This window comes from Vanellus vanellus (assembly GCF_965231255.1).
Source record: "Vanellus vanellus genome assembly, chromosome: 1".
NCBI lineage: Eukaryota > Metazoa > Chordata > Aves > Charadriiformes > Charadriidae > Vanellus > Vanellus vanellus.
The window spans coordinates 21,054,392-21,074,752 of record NC_138905.1 but is presented as its reverse complement, the minus strand read 5'-3'; the positions used below and the strand labels follow the sequence as shown (position 1 = coordinate 21,074,752).

General features: G+C 35.7%; 1 protein-coding gene across 1 annotated transcript in view; it reads left to right on the top strand.

Moving 5' to 3' along the window:
• The window catches only part of BRD1 (bromodomain containing 1), a 65,731-nt gene that overhangs the window by 20,774 nt on the left and 24,596 nt on the right, over nucleotides 1–20,361 (top strand). The window contains exons 4-8 of the mRNA XM_082498980.1: nucleotides 4,706–4,837; nucleotides 7,920–8,048; nucleotides 8,860–9,172; nucleotides 9,992–10,252; nucleotides 13,453–13,941. Coding sequence (XP_082355106.1) covers nucleotides 4,706–4,837; nucleotides 7,920–8,048; nucleotides 8,860–9,172; nucleotides 9,992–10,252; nucleotides 13,453–13,941 — 1,324 coding nt within the window. The remainder of the gene's footprint in view (nucleotides 1–4,705; nucleotides 4,838–7,919; nucleotides 8,049–8,859; nucleotides 9,173–9,991; nucleotides 10,253–13,452; nucleotides 13,942–20,361) is intronic.

Here is a 20,361-nt window from a genome sequence, read left to right as displayed (position 1 = left end):
GCTTTGAAAAATAATTAAAACCTCTTTTCTGAATTCTGTATATGGATCCATGTGTGTAGACCTTGAAATGCTGTGAGGCATCATGGTATGGAAATTCTTTCTGCATCCCAGTTACCTTTTTTATTTGAACTGAAAATGTAGTTGGTTGTGTTCTTTCCAGTTTCCGAGTGTTTGACTTCCAGGAGAATTGTTCCTGCACAATAGCCTCTAGAACTTAAGAATGCATTTTATAGTCATTTACTTGTATTAAATTGAGATTTTCTTTTTCCTCAGTAAAGTTTAATTACTATTTTTGTTTGAATTGTGTTGCTATTTGCTGATTAAGTCATTAATTGATGTAGTCATAAAAATACCATGATCAGCAGCACTCTCTAATTATTTGAACTGTCCTTTTTGTGTGTGTTTCATTTCTTAGCTTTTCAGGAAAAAAAGTAATTAATAATTCCCAGAACAGTTGAGGTTGGAAGGGACCTTTTCGAGGTCATCTGGTCCAACTTCATTGTTCAAGAAGGGCCACTTAGAGCAGGTTGCCCAAGACCACGTCCAGACAGCTCTGAATATCTCCAAGGATGGAGACTCTACAACCTCACTGGGCAACCTGTTCCAATGCTCAGTCACTCTCATAGTAACAAAAAACTGTTTCCTGATGTTCAGATGGACCCTCCTATGTTTCAGTTTGTGCCCATTGTCTCTGGTCCTGTCACTGGGCAGCACTGAAAAGAGCCTGGCTCCATCCTCTTTGCACTCTCCCTTCAGGTATTTATATACACTGATGAGATTCCCCCTGGGCTTTTTCTTCTCCAGGCAGAACAGTCCCAGCTACCTCAGCCTTTCCTCATAGCTGAGATGCCCAAATTCCTTTTAGGTGGAATTTAGCTGCATTCCTTTTAAGTGGAATTAATTTTGAATATAAATTGCTCACTTGTTTATCTTTCTTTAATTGCTTCTGTATTACTCCATTTTAATACTATTTTTGGTTATAAATTCTACTTTTAATCTTTGATTAATCTTTTAATTCTGTCTGAGAAGTTTTTATTCTGAAGAGTGGTGTCTGGCAGTTGCCTAATGATAGGTGAAAGCAATTTATTCAGATAGTAGACTTTTTTTTTCCAATGAACTTGAGTCCTCAAAAGTAGTAAAACCAAGCACAGAAGTCGTGCAACAAAAGTTGCACTCCTTAGACTTTATTCTTAAAAACTTATTGAAATTAACTTTTTCTTTTGAAAAGAAAAAGCAAGTTTCAAGAAAAGCTGAGTATTAAAAGATTCAGTTGATGAAAAATGTGTAGGTAGTGCTTTCCAGTGAGTAGCCAGTGTCCTGTGTATTACATTGTTTTCTCCATAGCATCCTCAGTATGTATCTATAATACATATTAAAGTAGTCATAACTGCAAAGTATTTGATGAATTAGTCATCTTTGTTACTCCAAGTATAAGCCAAACCATCATGAAGACTTTAATAAACAGCTGTGGCATAGTTATTGTGAGAGCGCCTCAGAATTTTGAGATACGGATGATTATTTTGTTTTTTTTCAGTCTAGATGGGAAAATTCTTCCTCCTTATTTTATGTGAGAGGTCAGAACATCATGCTTGAATAAAAATAAGGCATGAAATTCAAGTGTAGTAGCTTGTTGCTGCTGTAGTGAGTGAGGTTGGTTTAAAATAGCTGTTTGGAGAAACCAAGTAGAAGATGCTGGTGACTGAGGTCAGTTTCTGCACTGAAGCTTTCAGTAAGAACCCAAGTTGCAACCATGAAATGGTTTTGACTGATTAGCATACAAGTGCCAGCAGAGGTTCTTAATAAAACTAATTGTATTGATGAAGATCCAGTTTCATCACTGTAATTCTATTTTTGTTTGGCTGATACTAAGTTACAGTCCCAGTAGGGAGTGAGGCTGTCCCCACGTATTCCCATCCAGCATAAGGAGCGATGTGTTGGTACACTGACAGTGTTCCTGCTGGTATGCAGAGACTGGTCACGTACTTATGGTGGGAGTTGGAGCTGAAGACCACTTCTCAGTTGATGCATGTTCTGTGGGTAGACTTAAAAGTTTTTCCGTCTTCCCTCAGTATTAATAAATGTGTCGGGTTTAGCTCTTTTAGACAATATTTGGTGTTCAGCAAGAACTAAGTCCATCAGAAAATGTCACAGAGTTTTTCTAAATTTTTCTTGTGTTGTCAGCCAGAAGAAACTTCCTGGCTTTGTTTATAGAAAGAAAGATTTGGAAGAACAACTCTTTACTGTGAAGTTAATAGGAACTTTGCTTGTCAGAAAGCTTTGAAAACTAAAAATTTTGAAAGGGGGTCGTTTTGTCCAAGTTTTTACTAGTTAGATACTGGAAGCTGGCACCTCATGCTCTTTCCAGTTTGCCTGGATCTTTTAATCTAATTAAGGTATATGTTGTATGTCAGGTGATAAATAGGTTAGGGTAAAGGGGATTTATCTTAGCTATTATAACCATTTCTGCCAACATCCCTTCGTATAGAAGTGTCAAAAAATTGGGCCTTGCTATTAATCCCCAAACTGGAGTGACATTCAAGAAGGGAGTGTATGTGTGCACGCAGAAAAAGCAAGCAAGGTGCTCTTGATACTTCGGGTCACATCTGCAGATTTACACCTACCTAGCTATTTTATGGAAAGAAGTTGGTCAAACAACTGATTCAATGAAAGGAATAAATTTAAAAGAAAAAAAAAAGTGCAACTGTACATCCAGATTTAGCCAAATACTTAAATCTGTAATGAACTACCCAAAGACCTAGTGTAACAAGTAACATTTTTTTTTCTGCTGTATAAGTTTCCTGACCCACCCTAAAACTAGTATGGTTTTGTTGACTTAGCTTTCAGCAGGATCAGTTCCCCAGTTTCATGAATTATGCAATTACATAGGGCAAAAGAGCGGACTCTGAATGGCTGCAAGCAAAGGGATGACAAGCCTTCCACTTTTAGCAATAGCCACAACTTAATTTTGGTCCTGGAAAAATTGTATAGCTATGTTAGTTAACAGTTATTTTACTTTTCCATACGTGAGATCTGTACTCAGAGATGAAGGGTTGTAGAACAGCAATTAGTGGCAGTGTAGACTTTACTCTCTTGAGAGTTTCTCTCTTGAGATTTCAAGGAACTGAAAATGTGCATATTAATAGTTGTCAGAATTTACTTTGAACTATTCTGACCCTCAACAGTTAAATTATTATGTGTCTAAGTCAAGACTTAGCTCCTTAAAACAAATGATAACTCTCAGTAGTTATAATAATTAAGAAAGGGAACTAGAAGTTTCTAGCTACGTTTTTTCAGACTTTTGGGGCATGTGTGTGTTTTTGTTTTTTTTTTTTTTCTTTTTGAAGAGGAACAAACTGTTGTTTCCAGATTGCTATATCGTAATACAGAGATAGCTGATAGTTAAGGATTTTCAACTTCAGTCAAGTCAGAGATTTGAATAAAACTAACTGGCTTCCACAGGTTCTTGCCTTTACTGTTACAAAGTACATAAAGCAAGAAAATACGATGCAGATCGTAGAATCATAGCACTTGCAAGCCTGTTAGATATTTTTTTAAACTGCCAGTTTTTGCAATTCTATTTTTAGAACCTTCTGTCTGAAAAATTGCATAAGCTTGCTTTAGAGGACCTACGATATTTTAAAATGATCATTCTGTTAAGGAGGCTTTTGCTTTGAGCGTAACGATTATTGTTCATCTGCTTAGCTAGTTTTCTTTACTCCTGTCTTTTTTTTATAACTTATGAAATTGTTTGATTTAGTTTATAAAAAAACCAACACGACAATTACTTATCAAGTGTATATTTCATTATGCTAGTTACAGGCAAGCATACAAAGCTTTGTATCTCTTTCTGAGATTATTTTATAAAATAATAATTTTAAATGTAGTAATTTTCCAAAGCAGATGTTTCTTTTGTGTACTTGGTACTAATATTAGGACTTTTACTTTTTTATGACCTTGTTTCTGGTGAATTACCAATATCATTTGAATACTACTGGTAGTATTCCACTATACTACTACTACTTATGAAAAATAGTAAGAACAAATGAGAAAGGTTCTGCTTTCTGTATGTACAAATCAAACTAAATACTGCAAGTGTTCAAATACTTCTTCCTAAAAATGGGTAAATTAAATTCTTTCATCCATTCACTGAAAAGTTGTATTACCGCATTACCCATTTGTGATAAGCATTTGAAGTTGCTATTTTATTTCCTAAACTGCTTTTCATTTCCTGTCCTCAGAAGTCATAATAATTTGTTTCTGTTACAAGTGTGTCCTAATTCCGCTGGGTGCGGGGAAAGTGGACTGTGTTGAGCACAAAAATCATTTGTTTCTACTAGGCTTGAGTTTCTGAAGAAGCTAATGATGGTTTGGATTCTGATGTGAAAATAACAAATCTTATTTTGCAGCTTGTTATACTGCTAGGTTGCTGTTTGCTATATTGCTTTTTCTGATGTAAATAGCCTTCACCATAGGATTGCTTTTCAGTTTGTAGATTTTGTTTTCAGCTAGACAGTTGAGAAACTCAAGAAGATAGCCTGGCCAGAGGCTTTCTTGTGTTGCAGTGTGAAGCTTATGAGCAAGTGCCATAACTATAAGACAGTAGTTTCTCCTTTCCTGTGAATATGTTCTGTAATTGCATAAAACTAGCTTATAAAAAGAGGTTAGCATTTTTCATTTCATGAAAACCTTTTGATTCTTTTCTTAGAGAGAAGATGATGAAGAAATGCAAGCCTTAAAAGAAAAATTGAAGTACTGGCAAAGGCTGCGCCATGATCTTGAAAGAGCGCGTTTGTTGATTGAACTTATACGTAAACGTGAAAAATTAAAAAGAGAACAGGTAAATGAAGTACCTTTCAATCTGTTGAAACTTTCTCAAGGAAAGATAGTTTAAGTATTCTCACACACAGTTTTTGCAACAGAAAGATTGCAGTGTTTGTTTTTTAATCCTCATTGGTAGATCAAGAAACAAACGGGCATGTGTGCACTCACCCAAACTGTTTTGAAATACATGGAATTATCATAGAATCATAGAATGGTTTGGGATGGAAGGGACCTTTAAATTTCATCTACTCCACTCCTCTACAGTGAGCAGGGACATCTTCAACTAGATCAGGTTGCTCAGAGCTCCTTCCAACCTGACATTGAATGTTTCCAGGGATGGGGCACCTACCACCAACCTGGCCTAGTGTTACACCACCATCTTTGTGGAAAAATTTCTTCCTTCTGTCTGGTCTAAATCTTCCCTCTTTTTGTTTAAAACCATTATCTCTTGTCTTATCACAACAGGTCCTGCAAGTTTTAGTTTGTCCCTAACTTTCTTATAAGCCCCCTTTTAAGTACTAGATGGCTGCAGTAAGGTCTCCCCAGAGCCCTCTCTTCTCCAGGTGGGACAACCTCAACTCTCTCAGCCTTTCCTTGTAGGAGAGGTGTTCCATCCCTCTGATCACTTTTGTGGCCCTCCTCTGGACCCGCTCCAACAAGTCCATGTTTTTCCTGTGCTAAGGGCTCCAGAGATGGATGCAGTACTCCAGGAGAGGTCTCATGATAACGGAGCAGAGGGGCAGAATCACCTCCCTCGACCTGCTGGCCATGCTTCTTTTGGTGCAGCCCAGGATGTGGTTGGCTTTCTGGGCTGCACGTGGGTGTTACTCGCTTGTGTCCAGTTTTTCATCCACCAACACCCCCAAGTCCTTCTCCTCAGGGCTGCTTTCAATCCCTTCTTCCCCTAGTCTGTATTGATATTGCAGGTTGCCCTGATCCAGGTGAAGGACCTTGCACTTGGCCTTGTTGAACCTCATGAGGTTCACATGGGCCCACTTCTCAAGCCTGTCCAGGTCCCTCTGGATGGTGTCCCATCCCTCAGGCATGTCAACTGCACCACTCAGCTTGGTGTCATCTGCAAACTTGCTGAGGATGTACTCAATCCCACTGTCTATGTCATTGATGAAGATATTGAACAGTACTGGTCCCAAAATGGACCCCTGAGGGGCACCATGATGTCAATGACATTGAGCCGTTGACAACTACCCTTTGGATGTGACCATCCAACCAATTCCTCATCCACTGAACAGTCCACCCATCAAATCTGTATCTCTCCAGTTAAGAGAGAAGGATGTTATGGGGCACATGTCAAAGGCCTTAACAGAAGTCCAGATAAATTACATCCGTAGCTCTTCCCTTGTCCACTGAGGTGGACTCTCAAGAAGGCCACTAGGTTGGTCCAGTAGGACTTGCCCTTGGTGAAGCCATGCTGGCTGTCTCAAATCACTTCCCTGTCCTCCATGTGCCTTAGCATAGCTTCTAGGAGGATCTGTTCCACGATCTTCCCAGGCACAGAGGCGAGGCTGACAGGTTGGTAGTTCCCAGGGTCCTCCTTTCAATCCTTTTTAAAAAATGGATGCAATGGTTCCCTTTTTCCAGTCACTGGGGACTTCACCTGACTACCATGACTTTTAAAACATTATGGAGAGTGGTTTGGCAACTACATCAGCCAGTTCTCTCCAGACTCTGTGATGCATCTCATCAGGTCCCATAGACTGGTGTATGTTCAAGTTCCTCAGGTGGTCACAAACCTGATCTTCTCTTACAGTGGGAGGGACTTAGCTCATCTGTTCATGGCTGTTCTTCAGAGGCAGCTCTTCACACTCTATCGATTTCTTGACATAGCAGGCAATGCCTCTTCCCCTCCTTTCTCACCTGTCCCTTCTGAACAGCCTGGAGCCTTCAATAGCTGCACTCCAGTCATGGGATTCATCCCACCAAGTTTCAGTAATGGCAACTAGGTCCCAGCCTTCTAGCAACACGGTGGCTTTCAGCTCCTCTGGTTTGTTGCCCACACTGTGTGCATTAGTGTAGAGAACTTATTTAACAAGTCATTCTGTTGGACTTGCAAAGACACTTGGTTTCTGAAGAACTGTAGAAAATTTGATCTCATCAGGTTTTCCCAATACATGTGCCTATATTGAGGGTTACTTTTATTTTTCTGTCACCAAAAAAAAAAAGCTGCATATATGTCTACAACATTCTAGAGTTAAGATTGCTGGAAGGTTTGAGGAAGCAATAATGCAGAAAGATAATATTTTATATAACAACTGTGAAAGCAGAACGAGTACTTTCTGGAGTTCCATTCATCATTCCTGTACATTCACATATCGCTTGCTATGCACATGTATTATTTATACACGTGTTTTATGTGCGTGTTTGTGTGTGTACACTTTGTGTGTGTGTTTATATATATACACACCATTAATGTGTCATTAATAACTTATTTTTGCCGTAACAAGAAAGTTTCAATGTACGACGATTGAGTATTTGAAGATGTTGTTGATTCTGTTTTTTTGTTAAATTACTTTCTTGGAATTTACATAGAACATTGTCTTGAAACTTACTCTTTGTTTTGGTTTTGTGTAGCCTGTAAATGTTCATCGCATTCTCTTTTTACACTTTGAACGTGGTGCTACAACTAAAATTTAATTTTAAACAGGTTACCTTATTTTTCTGATTAAATTATTATTTTTCTTATTAAATTATTTTTCTTATTTTCACATTGTTGGCAAAATATGAAGCTGTACTTATGTAACACCTTTTGAAAGCAAAGGAGTACAGTTAAAAAATGGAACAAAATTCATTTATAGATAAAATATAAAATTGTGTTCTGAGAAGCTAGAGTTGAATTTGAGTCTACAATGAAGGGATGAGAATGTTTTTGGTTTGGTTTTTTTTTTTGGTAAAGTCATCTGCTGAAAATGTATGTCAGGTAAGTGCCAACTGATGATATTGAAGGTAGCGTTGAACTCAGTTACTTAAAGTATATTTATATTGTTTCATATATGAAGTACTTTACTACTGCTTCAAAACAACTTACTTGAAAACAGTATGTTAATGAAGAATGCTCAGTTTGATAATTACTACTTCTTTAGGTCAAGATTGAGCAGGTTGCTATGGAACTTCAGCTTACTCCATTCACTGTACTTCTGCGATCAGTTCTGGATCAGCTGCAGGAAAAGGATTCTGCTCGTATATTTGCTCAGCCAGTGAACCTTAAAGAGGTATGTTTTAAGCTGTATTTCCTTATGTTTAGATATGGCTTGATGGCACTAACGTACAAGAAACAAATCATTGCATGTGGAGTTGGGAGCAGTGTTGCCTTTCCATCTATTCTGATAATTTACGTAATGAGTTATGACTAACTGCTATGAAAGTCTGTTTATGCTCATATACCAAAGTAATTTCTGGGAAATACTTGTACAGAGTAACAGGAATACATATTGGTCATTTGTGATAAGATTTTTTGATAAGGCAAACTTGAAGGGTGTCTTAAAAATTGAAGTATGGATACTATCTTCTTACTTGGAGGTCAAATTCCTTTTCATGCACTGGGAAACTAGGTAGACTTAGAGTGTACGTGTGTGTATGTGTGCATACGTACGTATAAAACACATTTATACATGTGTGTAAATAACATGTAGATATGTCTATGTGTATATATACATGTGCATATACTACATACACATGTATGTGTTGTACATACATATAAATACATAGATTTATAAATATGTGTATACATGAATACATGTATAATATGTACATAAACCCACAGAATTCTAAAAACATGTAGTTTCAGCATCTGTTGGTAGAGCTCCAGCTTGTTACCAAAGATGCAGAATGCTGTAATACGTAAACCTCTGTTGGCGTGCAGATGTTTGCAGTATCAAGATGTGCAATTCTAAGCTATGTTTTGAAGTTATTGATTTGAGGTGTTAGAAAAATATGTAAAAAATGTGAGTCAGTTAATAGGTAATGTTACTTTGTCTGTAATAAGATAATTTTACCCATTTGTGTTTTAAATATTTTTCAAAGGTTCCAGACTATTTGGATCATATTAAGCATCCTATGGATTTCTCTACCATGCGAAAACGGTTAGATGCTCAAGGCTATAAAAACCTCAATGAGTTTGAAGAAGACTTCAATCTTATAATAGATAACTGTATGAAATACAATGCAAAAGATACAATATTCTATAGAGCTGCAGTGCGGTTAAGAGATCAAGGAGGTGTGGTTCTCAGGCAAGCTAGGCGAGATGCTGAAGGAATCGGTTATAATAATGAAACTGGAATGCACTTACCTGAACGGCCTAAACTTGAGTCACCTCAGCCTTTCTCTTGGGAAGATGGTAAGATGTTTTTGGATTATTTTTAAAAGTTGCTTTCTTCATTACACACTGTGTGTACGTTCCATACAGATGTTTAAAATTGTTGCTGTTCAGTTTACTGGCTAGATTTCCTCACCCTCCATTAAAAACATTGCTAGAAGGGTTGAAGCATTTCTGTACTGCTAGATCTGTTGTGAGAAAATAATGTTACCAAGATTCTGTTTTTGACAATGCCAGAGCCTAATTTAACAACATACATTAAAAAGGCTTTTACATTGCGAACTTTCTTTCACAAGAATGTATATGCTTATAAGTCATGGAAAATGACTACCAGTGTGCATAAACTTAAGCACATTCATAAGTAACCTCTAAATTAAAAAATAAAGCACTTTTGTAATACTGGAAGTTAAAATGATTTCTTTTGACATACATATCAGTTTTCTGAGGTTTTGGCAGTAAAGGAGAATAATTAACATGTTTCTCTTACAACCATAATCTTTCCCTTCTCTTTTACAAGAAGGAAATTATCTGTTAGGGTGGGAAGGATTAATTATGTCTTCCTTCTGACCTTTAAATTCTTTGCACTACTATTTAGTTTTCTTGAACAGAGTGCTGATCAAGAAGAATAATAATTATGTAGTAGGAATTGGTTTCAACATTTCTTCACTGGTAATGGTGAAGCTACGAAGACTCTAGTCTTAAGTAGCTTTTTTATGACTTTTTAAATTCTATCAAGTGATTATTTTTTTTAATATATATTTTTCCCCCTCCTGCTGGTATTATAGTTGTTAATATTCTGGGAAACTAACACATTTTCAATTATACGTATTTTGACTTCAGTGGATAGGTTACTGAATCCTGCAAACAGAGTGCACATGTCCTTGGAAGAACAGCTGAGAGAGTTACTAGAAAAACTTGATCTCACCTGTGCAATGAAATCCAGTGGGTCAAGGAGCAAAAGAGCAAAGCTGTTAAAGAAAGAAATCAGCATTATTCGCAACAAACTAAGTCAGCAACACAACCAAGCTCCTCAAATAGAATCAGGTATTGGAAGTTTTGAAGAAGAAGGTGCAGCATTAGAACAAGATGGAGAAGAAGAAGGTAAGATTTTAAACCATGTTTAAATCAGTACTGTTCTGAACCTCATCAGTCAGGTGCTTTATCATGTGAATTAAAGACTTAAATAAATGAATATTATGTTTAATTTTTAAATGGACAAATAGCCACTTAATCAAAACAGATATTTTACATATATGAGAAAGATCTATTTAAACAAAACCTCCCTCTTATTATTTTTCACAGTAGCAAGGTTTTTTAGGTGTTAAGAAATGAAAGTACAATCAATCTCATATGAAAAGGAATCAGAAATGCCTGAGTGGAAAACATCTTTGTACTTTCAGAAATCCACTCAAATACCAAAATACATATTAGGGATCATGTGAGCCTAGGTCAGTGGTGCTGAAAACTCTGGCCGTTGTTCTGTCTCTTGTAGCTCTTTTTTATTCTCTACTCCAGATTCTGGGGAGGGTGGAGTAGGTTTGGGGTTTTTGTCTTTCTTTTTAAAATAAAGCTAACTACTGATAGGACTTAACAAACTTCAAGTTGTAGCATCAAGTCAGCCATATCTAACCAGCCCTTCCTCTTGTGCTTCTCTTCCTCCTCAAAACATTGGTTTTGGAACTGTATCTGCTCTTAGCTAATTCCCATTAATTTCAATGAGAGCAATATACTAGAAAGACCTAACTTTATATTTCAGTTGGATATCATATTTACTTTTTTAGCTTTTAAATCAGTTACTGAGGTCTTTATTGCTCATTTTTAAAAGATGCAAAGAAAATCCAGTCTCTTAAAAAAAAAAAAAATTCTATTGAGTTTTTTTTACAATCAGCTGTTCTCTAAAAAGCTAACCTGTTTTTCTTTAGGAGAGTTAAGAGATGTTTCATTTATAAAAACTGTATTGAATGGGGTGAGGAAAGAGATCAAGGGAAAGTGGAAGCATGATAATAAATAAAACAGTTTGTGTCTGGTGCAGCTTGATGCTATCAACATTTTTGAAAAGGGAAGTCAATAAAAATGCCTGTCTTTAACTGCCATTCAAACAGCAACTTGGTGTTTAAACTCAGTGTGACTGAGAGAATGCTTTTCAAACATATAACTTGCTTGAGACTTGAAAGACAACAGTAGAAAAAGTGTACGTGATTGAGCGTGCTTAACTTGTTTTGAAGCTGTTTTCTTAAAGCATTTAATGATTTTTTTTTTTTAAATTTGGGGCATTTTTTTTAATCTTCAAGTGATAATGGTAGTGAATATAGTTCTTTAGGAATGTACTTTCTGGCAGATAATGAATACACTAACTTTTTTACTTGTAGCTTAACATTTTTATGATACAGCCTTTCACTGCAGCTGTTGTGCAAAAAAAAAAATAAATCCCAAAGTGAGCAGTATCTGTTTTCTTATATTTACAGCACACTTTAAAAACAAAACAAAACAAAACCAAAACATAATGAAGAGCATGATCCAGAGTTGATTGGCATTGTTGTTTCAATTCTGATCTGGTGAAGAGTAATAGTCATTAGTTCAAGTTTCGATTCTGAAATGGAAGGTACCTAGAGGAGTAAAGAAAACAAATTGCCAAAATGGAAGATGAGGAAAGGAGTAGAATCCTGTGCCCAGGATCTCTACAGGAGCTGACTTTTAGAAGAGCTGTAAATTATCCCCTTGCAATTCTGTTTTCAGTTTCTGAGCATGTGAAAAATATGGTACCAGAAAAACCCCGTGAAACTCAGGTTTTAGTGTCTAAATAGTTCTCAGGTGTTTTTCTGTGATTAAGTCTTTTTGTGAATATTTTCTAATTAATTGTAAGAAAATCATAATTTGTTCACAAAGAACAGTCACCTTGGACATGCTAAACTACAGGCTTTTTTAATTGGTGGTACTTAAATGTGGTTATCTGACTGTAATTTTCATTTTAAATGTCTAATTCTAATACTTGTCTGCCTTCAAAAGATGTGAGCATAGTCACAGTTTGTTTTAACAATATGTTTTTAATATGAACTATGCTATTGTTTGATTAAACCTTAAACAATGGGCAGAGATCTTTCTGCACTTAGAAGTCATGGATTTCCAAGTAAGCATTGCTGAGCCAAAACCAAAACAATATAGAGATAATATTTAATCCAGTACAGAAACAGGGTTTAAACCATTGTGTTTTTATACCTTTTTTCAGGTGGCATGGAAAAATAAATTTTAAAATTTCATGTGATAACATAAATATTGTGTTAGTCTCGTACAGTTACTTTAGAATAAGCATCTTCTCTCTTCTTACTAATTAATATTTTAAAATATTTTTTGGGGAGCTAGAAAGAAGGTTTTAACATCTTTTTGAGTTGATAATTATGGGTTAGGAAGTCCTTCTACTTGTATTTGGGAATGCTGCAACACTAAAGTGTTTATTTTCTTTCCCATCACTTGGGGTGAAAAACTGAAATTAGCTTTATATGCTCACAGTTGTATCTCTGTCTTTTCCCAGCATGGAATTATTTGGATTAACTGGGACATGATCATGGCTTTAAAAAAAAAAAAAAGGCAGAGGGTGGTTTTTCTGATTTCTCCTGTCTAGTCTGCATTGCCAAGTGTGTATGTGCCAACTAGTGGCTACTCAAGCTGCAAGACTTTGGGGTGGGGTGGTTTTTTTTTTCCTCCCCTTTTTTATTTCTTTTTCTTTTTGGTAGATAAAACCTCTAGCCACAAAAAGCAGAATTGCAAATCTTGCCTTTCTGTAACTTTATTGACATTTTAGCTCAGTCTAGCAGATCAGGTTACAAATACCTTTTTTTTTTAATGTTTATGTGTTAAAATTTGTTTTAGGCAGGTAAGGTGAATATTGGTAAGGTGAAATTGGTAAAAATGTGTTTTATCAAAAATTCTACTTGAATGGCAGTGTAATTGCATTTAACAGATAATCATCCACCACCCTAGCTTTCTATTAAAAAAAATAGATTTCTTAGTTTTTAGTTAATGAAACTAACATAACTGCATGAGAAGTAAAAAGTATTTATCCAGGTGTGAATTGTTAACACCAACTATAAACACCTACTTTTCTATCCATGTTACCTTCCCAGTATAAAAGTAGGAACTACTAACTAGGACAGATTGTTGCTAGACAAGGTTTGTTTTTAAAATGTTATGCTTTGTTTCCAAACAACAATTTATTTGGTGGGCTGCACATTTATAGTGAGTTTTATAATAGACTTTATAACTACAAGTTTTCAAAAATCACACTCTATTTATAATTTTTTCAGGAGATAAATCTCCCCCTAAACTTGAACCATCAGATGCATTACCTCTTCCTTCAAACTTGGAGACTAATTCAGAACCACCAACCCTCAAACCAGTAGAACTCAATCCAGAGCAGAGTAAGCTTTACAAAAGAGTAAAATTTGATAATGAATTATATAGCACTTCCATTCAGAAAGAAATAAATGGACACACTCCAGAACACTTACTTGACAGTAATCTCAATGAGTCGACTGTTTCTGCTGTAGCTGAGTCATCAACTGATGTAAACAGACGTACATCCATTCTCTTCTGCAAATCGAAAAGTATAAGCCCCCAAAAGTCTGCAAAGAACACTGAAACCCAGCCAACTTCTCCACAGCTAGGGACCAAAACCTTTTTGTCTGTAGTCCTTCCAAGGTTGGAGACACTTCTGCACCCAAGGAAAAGATCAAGGAGTGCATGTGGAGATTCTGAGGTTGATGATGAGTCCCCTGTAAAGCGCTTGGATACAGGTAAATGTTACAAAACTTACTTGAATGGATGCATCTCGAAAGTTAACATACCTGTTAATTTTTTGACATACGTGTTAATCTTCAGATTTTAGCATTGAACAGTTCTTCCTCATAGTTGAGTAATCAGATGTAGTTGCAGTTCAGAAAATTACCGATTCATTTTTGTGTTGGCCCTATACAATTAGACTTAGTGAAACAAGTTTTACTTTTTCACAGTTCTCACTTTAGCAATGGTTTAGCACTTTTCACTTTAGCAAAAGTTTACATGTGTGGGTGGGTGTGGGTTTTTTTTAGCTGTTTTCTATTTTGTTTCAACCAATAGGAATAGTGAATCAGCTGCTTTCTTGGAAATTCACTGTTAAATTACATGGAAACATCATATATGGTGCCAAAACTAAAACTCGTATAAGGAGGACCATGGAAAATATATGTTCCATGTATGACTTTATTTTGCTGTAGTGTTACTCCAAGTGTATATTCATGTTTTGAAACTGATGACTGTGTGTGAGGTGCTTTGTATACCCATGTATTTTATGGAAGTGTTTAAAATCCCAAAGTATAATGACATTTCCTGTGTTTCTTTTCTTTAATTTGTGCACTTTATTTAAAGTTGAATAATCTGAGTGTAAGATTATGCTCGTAAGAAGACTTCAGTAAAGAACATTTAAAAAAAAAAAAGCTATCTTTACATTGGTGCAATACAGTTGAAGACATTAGTTACATTTTTTTCTCACCAAACTATAGTTCTATTTATTGGAGAATTTAGAATAAAATCCTCTGAGGAAGAACAGCAGCATAAGGCAATTACTTAAATAGATTTCCTTAATGTTATCCATGGCCACTGCTATGACTTTTATATTGCCTTTGAAATAAATAACTCTGTTTCATTGTCATGTTGATAAACTCATATGTAGGTATGAGAAAAACATGGGGGTTTGTGTTATTGAATGAAAGATATAGGAATTTAATATGAACGTTTATTGTGAAGATGTGCTCCCAAAGCTGCTTGTGGTTTTTGTGTTTTGTTTTGTTTGTGGATTTTTTTGGTGGGGGGGAGGGTTGGGGTTTTTTGGGTGGATTGGTTTGTTGGAGGGTTTGTTTGTCTGGTTGTGTTTTGTTTGTTTGGTGTTTTGTTTTATTGTTTTGGTTGTTTTTTTTTTTTTTTAATAAGTGAGGAGGAGAAATAACACTGGAATCATAACATGAGAAAATGATAAGTAAGATTTGGTACAAGGGTGTTAGGGGAGTGTTTTGGTTTATATTTTTGTTTCTTTGTTTCGCCTCTTTGGAGAGTCCCGGTTTCCATTCCTTTTCATAACAGCTTAGAATGAGTGTGTAGGTTTGATCCGGTACTTTAATTCTGAAGTAGGAATCATGTGAAGGTAGCATGATGATAGAAAGGGGTTAATCTTTGTTAATGATACAAAAAGCTTTGGTTCCCAAATATGCCAATTCACCAGTCTTTAGTCTAGATAATTTCATTATGTACCTTTATATAGATTGCGTTTTATCACATGCACAGTGAATCATTTTGTGCTAGATCACAACAAGAATTAGTACTAATTCCTTGAAGTTTGTATCTTAAACATTATTAATTGTGTTTCTTTGGGAAAATGATGTTTTTATTATATAGGACAACTGACTTAATTATTGGAGGGGAAAAAAACCCAACCAACCAACCAAAACCCAACCAAACAAAAGAAGAACAACTGCAACCCCCCCAGATTTCTGAATACATTTAAAATCTTTCATTTTGTTCCTTTTCTCTCTGTGGAGTTAAGTGCATGTGGACAAATATGCTTTTGATTATCTTCAAAACAACAAAAAAAATCAGCCCAAACAATGGCTAGTTTGTTCTAATTTTAGCACTCTTCCCATTTCAGAATTTCTAGGGTTTTTTTAATGTAATATGTAGGCTAGTAACAGGAATAAAATTGAAACTATTAAAAGAATTATTTTAAAAAATTCTTAAAATAAAATTCTGTAGCCTCTTCCTGATGCTAATGAAGATATGCACAGAATTAAATGTTGTAGAACTAATGCAGGAGGCATTGCTTGTTCAAGAAGAGACTGTTTATGTGAATTGAAATGTTTTAGCCAAATGAAATTCACCTGAAGGTCTTCTGGTTATTCTTTAATAGTACATATTTTTTTAAACATATATGGTTAGTACAGATATGTCACTTTATCAAATTGTATTTCTGTGATTCTTTTTCCATTCGCAACCAAACGTTATACTTTCATGTTGGAGATTTTATTCCTCATGTTATTTTCAAACTTGTGTCTCCACACTATTTTAAGCAATTTGCAATTGGCAGCGATTTTCAGCTACGATTCAGCAGGAAGCTAGCACAAACCTCAGATGCTTTCCAAGATTTAAAACCAGTTGAATTGCTTTACTTTTGCATATGCAAACTGGTGTTGATTCATGTAGGTGTCTGTGTTCTGATAAAAATAAACAAGATGATGTATACAGTAAAGTATTTTTTTTTTTCTATTTGGATATTTTTTGCTAAATTTTAATTTCATGCTGCTAGTAAAAAATGCTTTTATTCAAAAGAATTCAGCAGACATAAGTCTTTCCCTCCAAAGTCATACCATGATAGAAAAGGCGTGCTTCAGGCTTCTTACATGTGTTCTTGGGAGTTAGCAACTTCATGAGCAATCACTGTACTTGAAAATTAATTACTACTGCACGGTTTTCTTTGACTGGTATGAATGTTAAATATCTTCATTTCTAGTGGATATAGGAAAAAAGTCATTAAAAAGCACTTTGCTTAATATACAAAACATTGACATTGTAAAGTGGTTGAGAGCTGCGCTGTCACATCTTTTTTTCTTCCTTAACTATACATAACCACTGTGGGGGTTTTGCCGTTACTTAAGGATGCCTTGTTGTTTTGTCCCTCACCTTATTTAGTTTCTTTAACGTTTCCCCTTTTCATGTGACTTACATGTATGCATAAGTTCAAAAGAAAGCTATAAAGCATACCTAGTGAAGTAAAACCACGTCTGCTTTGTCTGATGTTATTCTCATATCTTTTGTTATTCTTATAGACTGCCTTTTATTATGCTCTCTTGAATGACATTTCAGGTTGATGCGCTTGCCAGTTTTAGTTTCAGTAAATACAAATACAGCATCCATGGCACACTGCTTTGTAACTATGGTGTCCCATATGTTATTGGTTTTCATATACAAAATAATTATTGAAATACTAACTTTTTTCAGAAATAGATTTTTGTACTCTGACCTCCCTTTATATGTGAATCCTTGTTTAAAAAATATGAACCGATAGTGTAATGTAACCTTGAATTTTAATTCCATAGTGTTCTACTAGGGCATTATCACTTACATATATAGCACATCTTTCCACACGGTCAGTATGGGGAAACTGACAACTACATAGTGGAGAGATGTGTTTAAAAATTTCCTATATGTACTTGATGTATCTTGGTTTTGCTTTATATAGTACCTAGCAATTTCAAAAAGAGAAGTTGTTTTACTTAGGAAATTTTGGTCACGTAAGAGATTGATGTATGATCCTTGAAGTTTAGGCATATCAAATCTTAACTGCGACAAGTTGAGTGGCTTTTTCAAAATAACCTTTGCATACTTACTCTTTTGTTACAAAGATGAATCCTTTTCATCAGGAAATTAGTTGGTGCAGTTATTACATCTGAGAAAAATAAAGCTGATTAATAGATAGAAGGTAGATTTTACCAACCATTTAAAAATTTGACTCTATCAGTTTTGTATAGATAAAATAAACTCCTGGAACAAATTACTGTTTTATGATGCCTTTTGAGGAGTGTAAAATACTAGATTAGGTCCAGATTAAATTTTCATGTTGTTCTTGGTTTTTATCAGTCACCTTTGAGCTTTCATAAATTTAGGATAATAACTGATGGTTACTGTGTTGGTACCCTCTATTTTAATTAGAAACTAAATATTTAGAATATACTATTCTGAAGCAATCACTTTAATTTACCATAGAATTAGGGTTACAAATAGCGTTTATTACGGTGCAGTATGTTAGTTTTCTATTACTTCTTGGCTAAATAGCAGTAATAGAATATTTCAGTGAATCATCATTTACTTAGTAGTATTCTTGTTTCCAGCTACACAGATTTTCTCAAGGCACTGAAACGGATGTAAACAAATATTTATATCACGGATCACTGAATTAGAGTATTTAACACAGTAAAAAGCACAGGGTTTTTTGGGGGTGGGGGAATTTATCATTTCTTAATATATACTTTGCATGCAGTTGTCAGTATATGACAAATGTACCTTATAAAATATATTAATATATGTATATTATATATATATATAAATACCTTATTAAATCTATTAGTAAATGTTGGACTGACTTTGTTTCTACCCAAAATGTTTGACAGTACTTAAGAACCATCTGCAAGTAACCTGTGTATGAATTCCACTTGCATTTGATATAATTTAATACTGTAGCAATGACCGCTTAATTTTATTTGGTGTGATAAGTATAGAGATTATATTTGGGGTGCAATGGAAATCAGGTGATTTCTTGAATTCTTCAATACCTGATTTCCAGTAAAACTTTGGCTCTCTGGAGCACAGGCCAGTTTAATTAAAGTCAAGCTTCGTATGTGCAGTGTTCAATTACCATTCTCTAAACAGAAGAACTGAAAGTAAAACATGCATATCTAAGAACATAACTTGGGTCCTCTAAGTAACAAACTAAACTAGAAGTTGCTCAGTGAAGAAACAAATTGACATAATTACTTGTCTTGTTAACATAGACGGGAATGATGGTGTTTACATATATATTCATGAGTAAAATGCAGTAATTTGACTAAATCTACTGACAGATCCAGAGTCCTTATTCTTTGAATTAAACCTATTATTTTTGTTTTCTTTTTTTCTTTAGATGCATAGTGATTGTTTCCTGTAAATTCTGATGTGAAATTTAGTTATTTAAGCACTTAGCAATGTCCAGAAACTTCAGCTGCCTGCTTTCAAGGAGTTTGAAAACATAAAACATTTTAAGGTGTATATGCAAACAAAGTATTGGAGATTGTGAAGGCCTAAAAGGAATTATCCCCTGGGTTGTTAAATTTGTCAGTACAGACACAGGTACTAAAGGAGCTTGACAGCTGAGTTGTCACGATAAAAACAGGCTGCACAGCAGCCCAGAAGTACCAAAGAAAAAGAGAAAGCTGAGAAAGCAAATATTGAATAGAACACTATTAAAATTATTGAGGAGGGTGGGGTGCTAGTGCTTTTTTTTGCTTGGTTTTGACAATATTTTTTGTTTTGGTGACTTTTTTTTTTTTTTTAATGGGATGGTAGGCCACGGAGAAACTTTGCTAAGAAAATCAGGCAAATTAAGGAGAGAAATTTAAAAAAAACTTGAATGCTGCATTTCTTTATTTGTATTTGGGCCACTGAAGCTTTATACAGGAATTCTGGCAGCCCTACTAAAATTTTTGCCAATTTAATTTCTGGAAAATTTTTGAAAAAGAGGAGAGGACTTTTGTAATACATGTGGAATAAAATAAGTGCATAAGGCAGAAAGAGGGGGAAGGAAACTATTTTATACCAGTCAGCAATTGCAATGGCATTGAAGAGAATAAATATTCCTTTTGGGTTTATTTCATCTGAAGAACCATACATAGTATTAACTTCCTCACCATTAAAAATGCTTTGCCTATTGATTTATATTATTGGAACAGAGGGAATTTTGAGCAACATACTCAAGAACTACTTGTTCTTGAGTACTAGAGTACATACTCTAGTTGGAGGCCTGTAACCAGTGGTGTCCCCCAGGGGTCAATACTTGGTCCTATTTTGTTTAATATATTCATTAATGACCTGGATGAGGGGACAGAGTGTATCCTCAGCAAGTTTGCTGATGATACCAAACTGGGTGGGGTGGCTGACACCCCAGAGGGCCGTGCTGCCATCCAGCGTGACCTGGACAGGCTGGAGAGCTGGGCAGAGAAGAACCTAATGAGGTTCAACAAAACCAAGTGCAAGGTCCTGCACCTGGGGAGGAAGAATGCTAGGCACCAGTACAGGTTAGGGGCTGACCTGCTGGGAAGTAGCTTGGAGGAGAAGGATCTGGGGGTTGTGGTAGACAGTAAATTATCCATGGCCCAGCAATGTGCCCTTGTCGCCAAAAAGGCCAATGGAATCCTGGGCTGCATAGGGAAGAGTGTGGCCAGTAGGTCGAGGGAAGTCATTCTCCCCCTCTACTCTGCACTGGTGAGGCCACAACTGGAATACTGTGTCCAGTTTTGGGCTCCCCAGTTCAAGAGGGACAGGGAACTGCTGGAGCGAGTCCAGCGAAGGGCAACTAAGATGATTAAGGGCTTGGAGCATCTGCCTTATGAGGAAAGGCTGAGAGAGCTGGGACTCTTTAGCCTGGAGAAGAGAAGGCT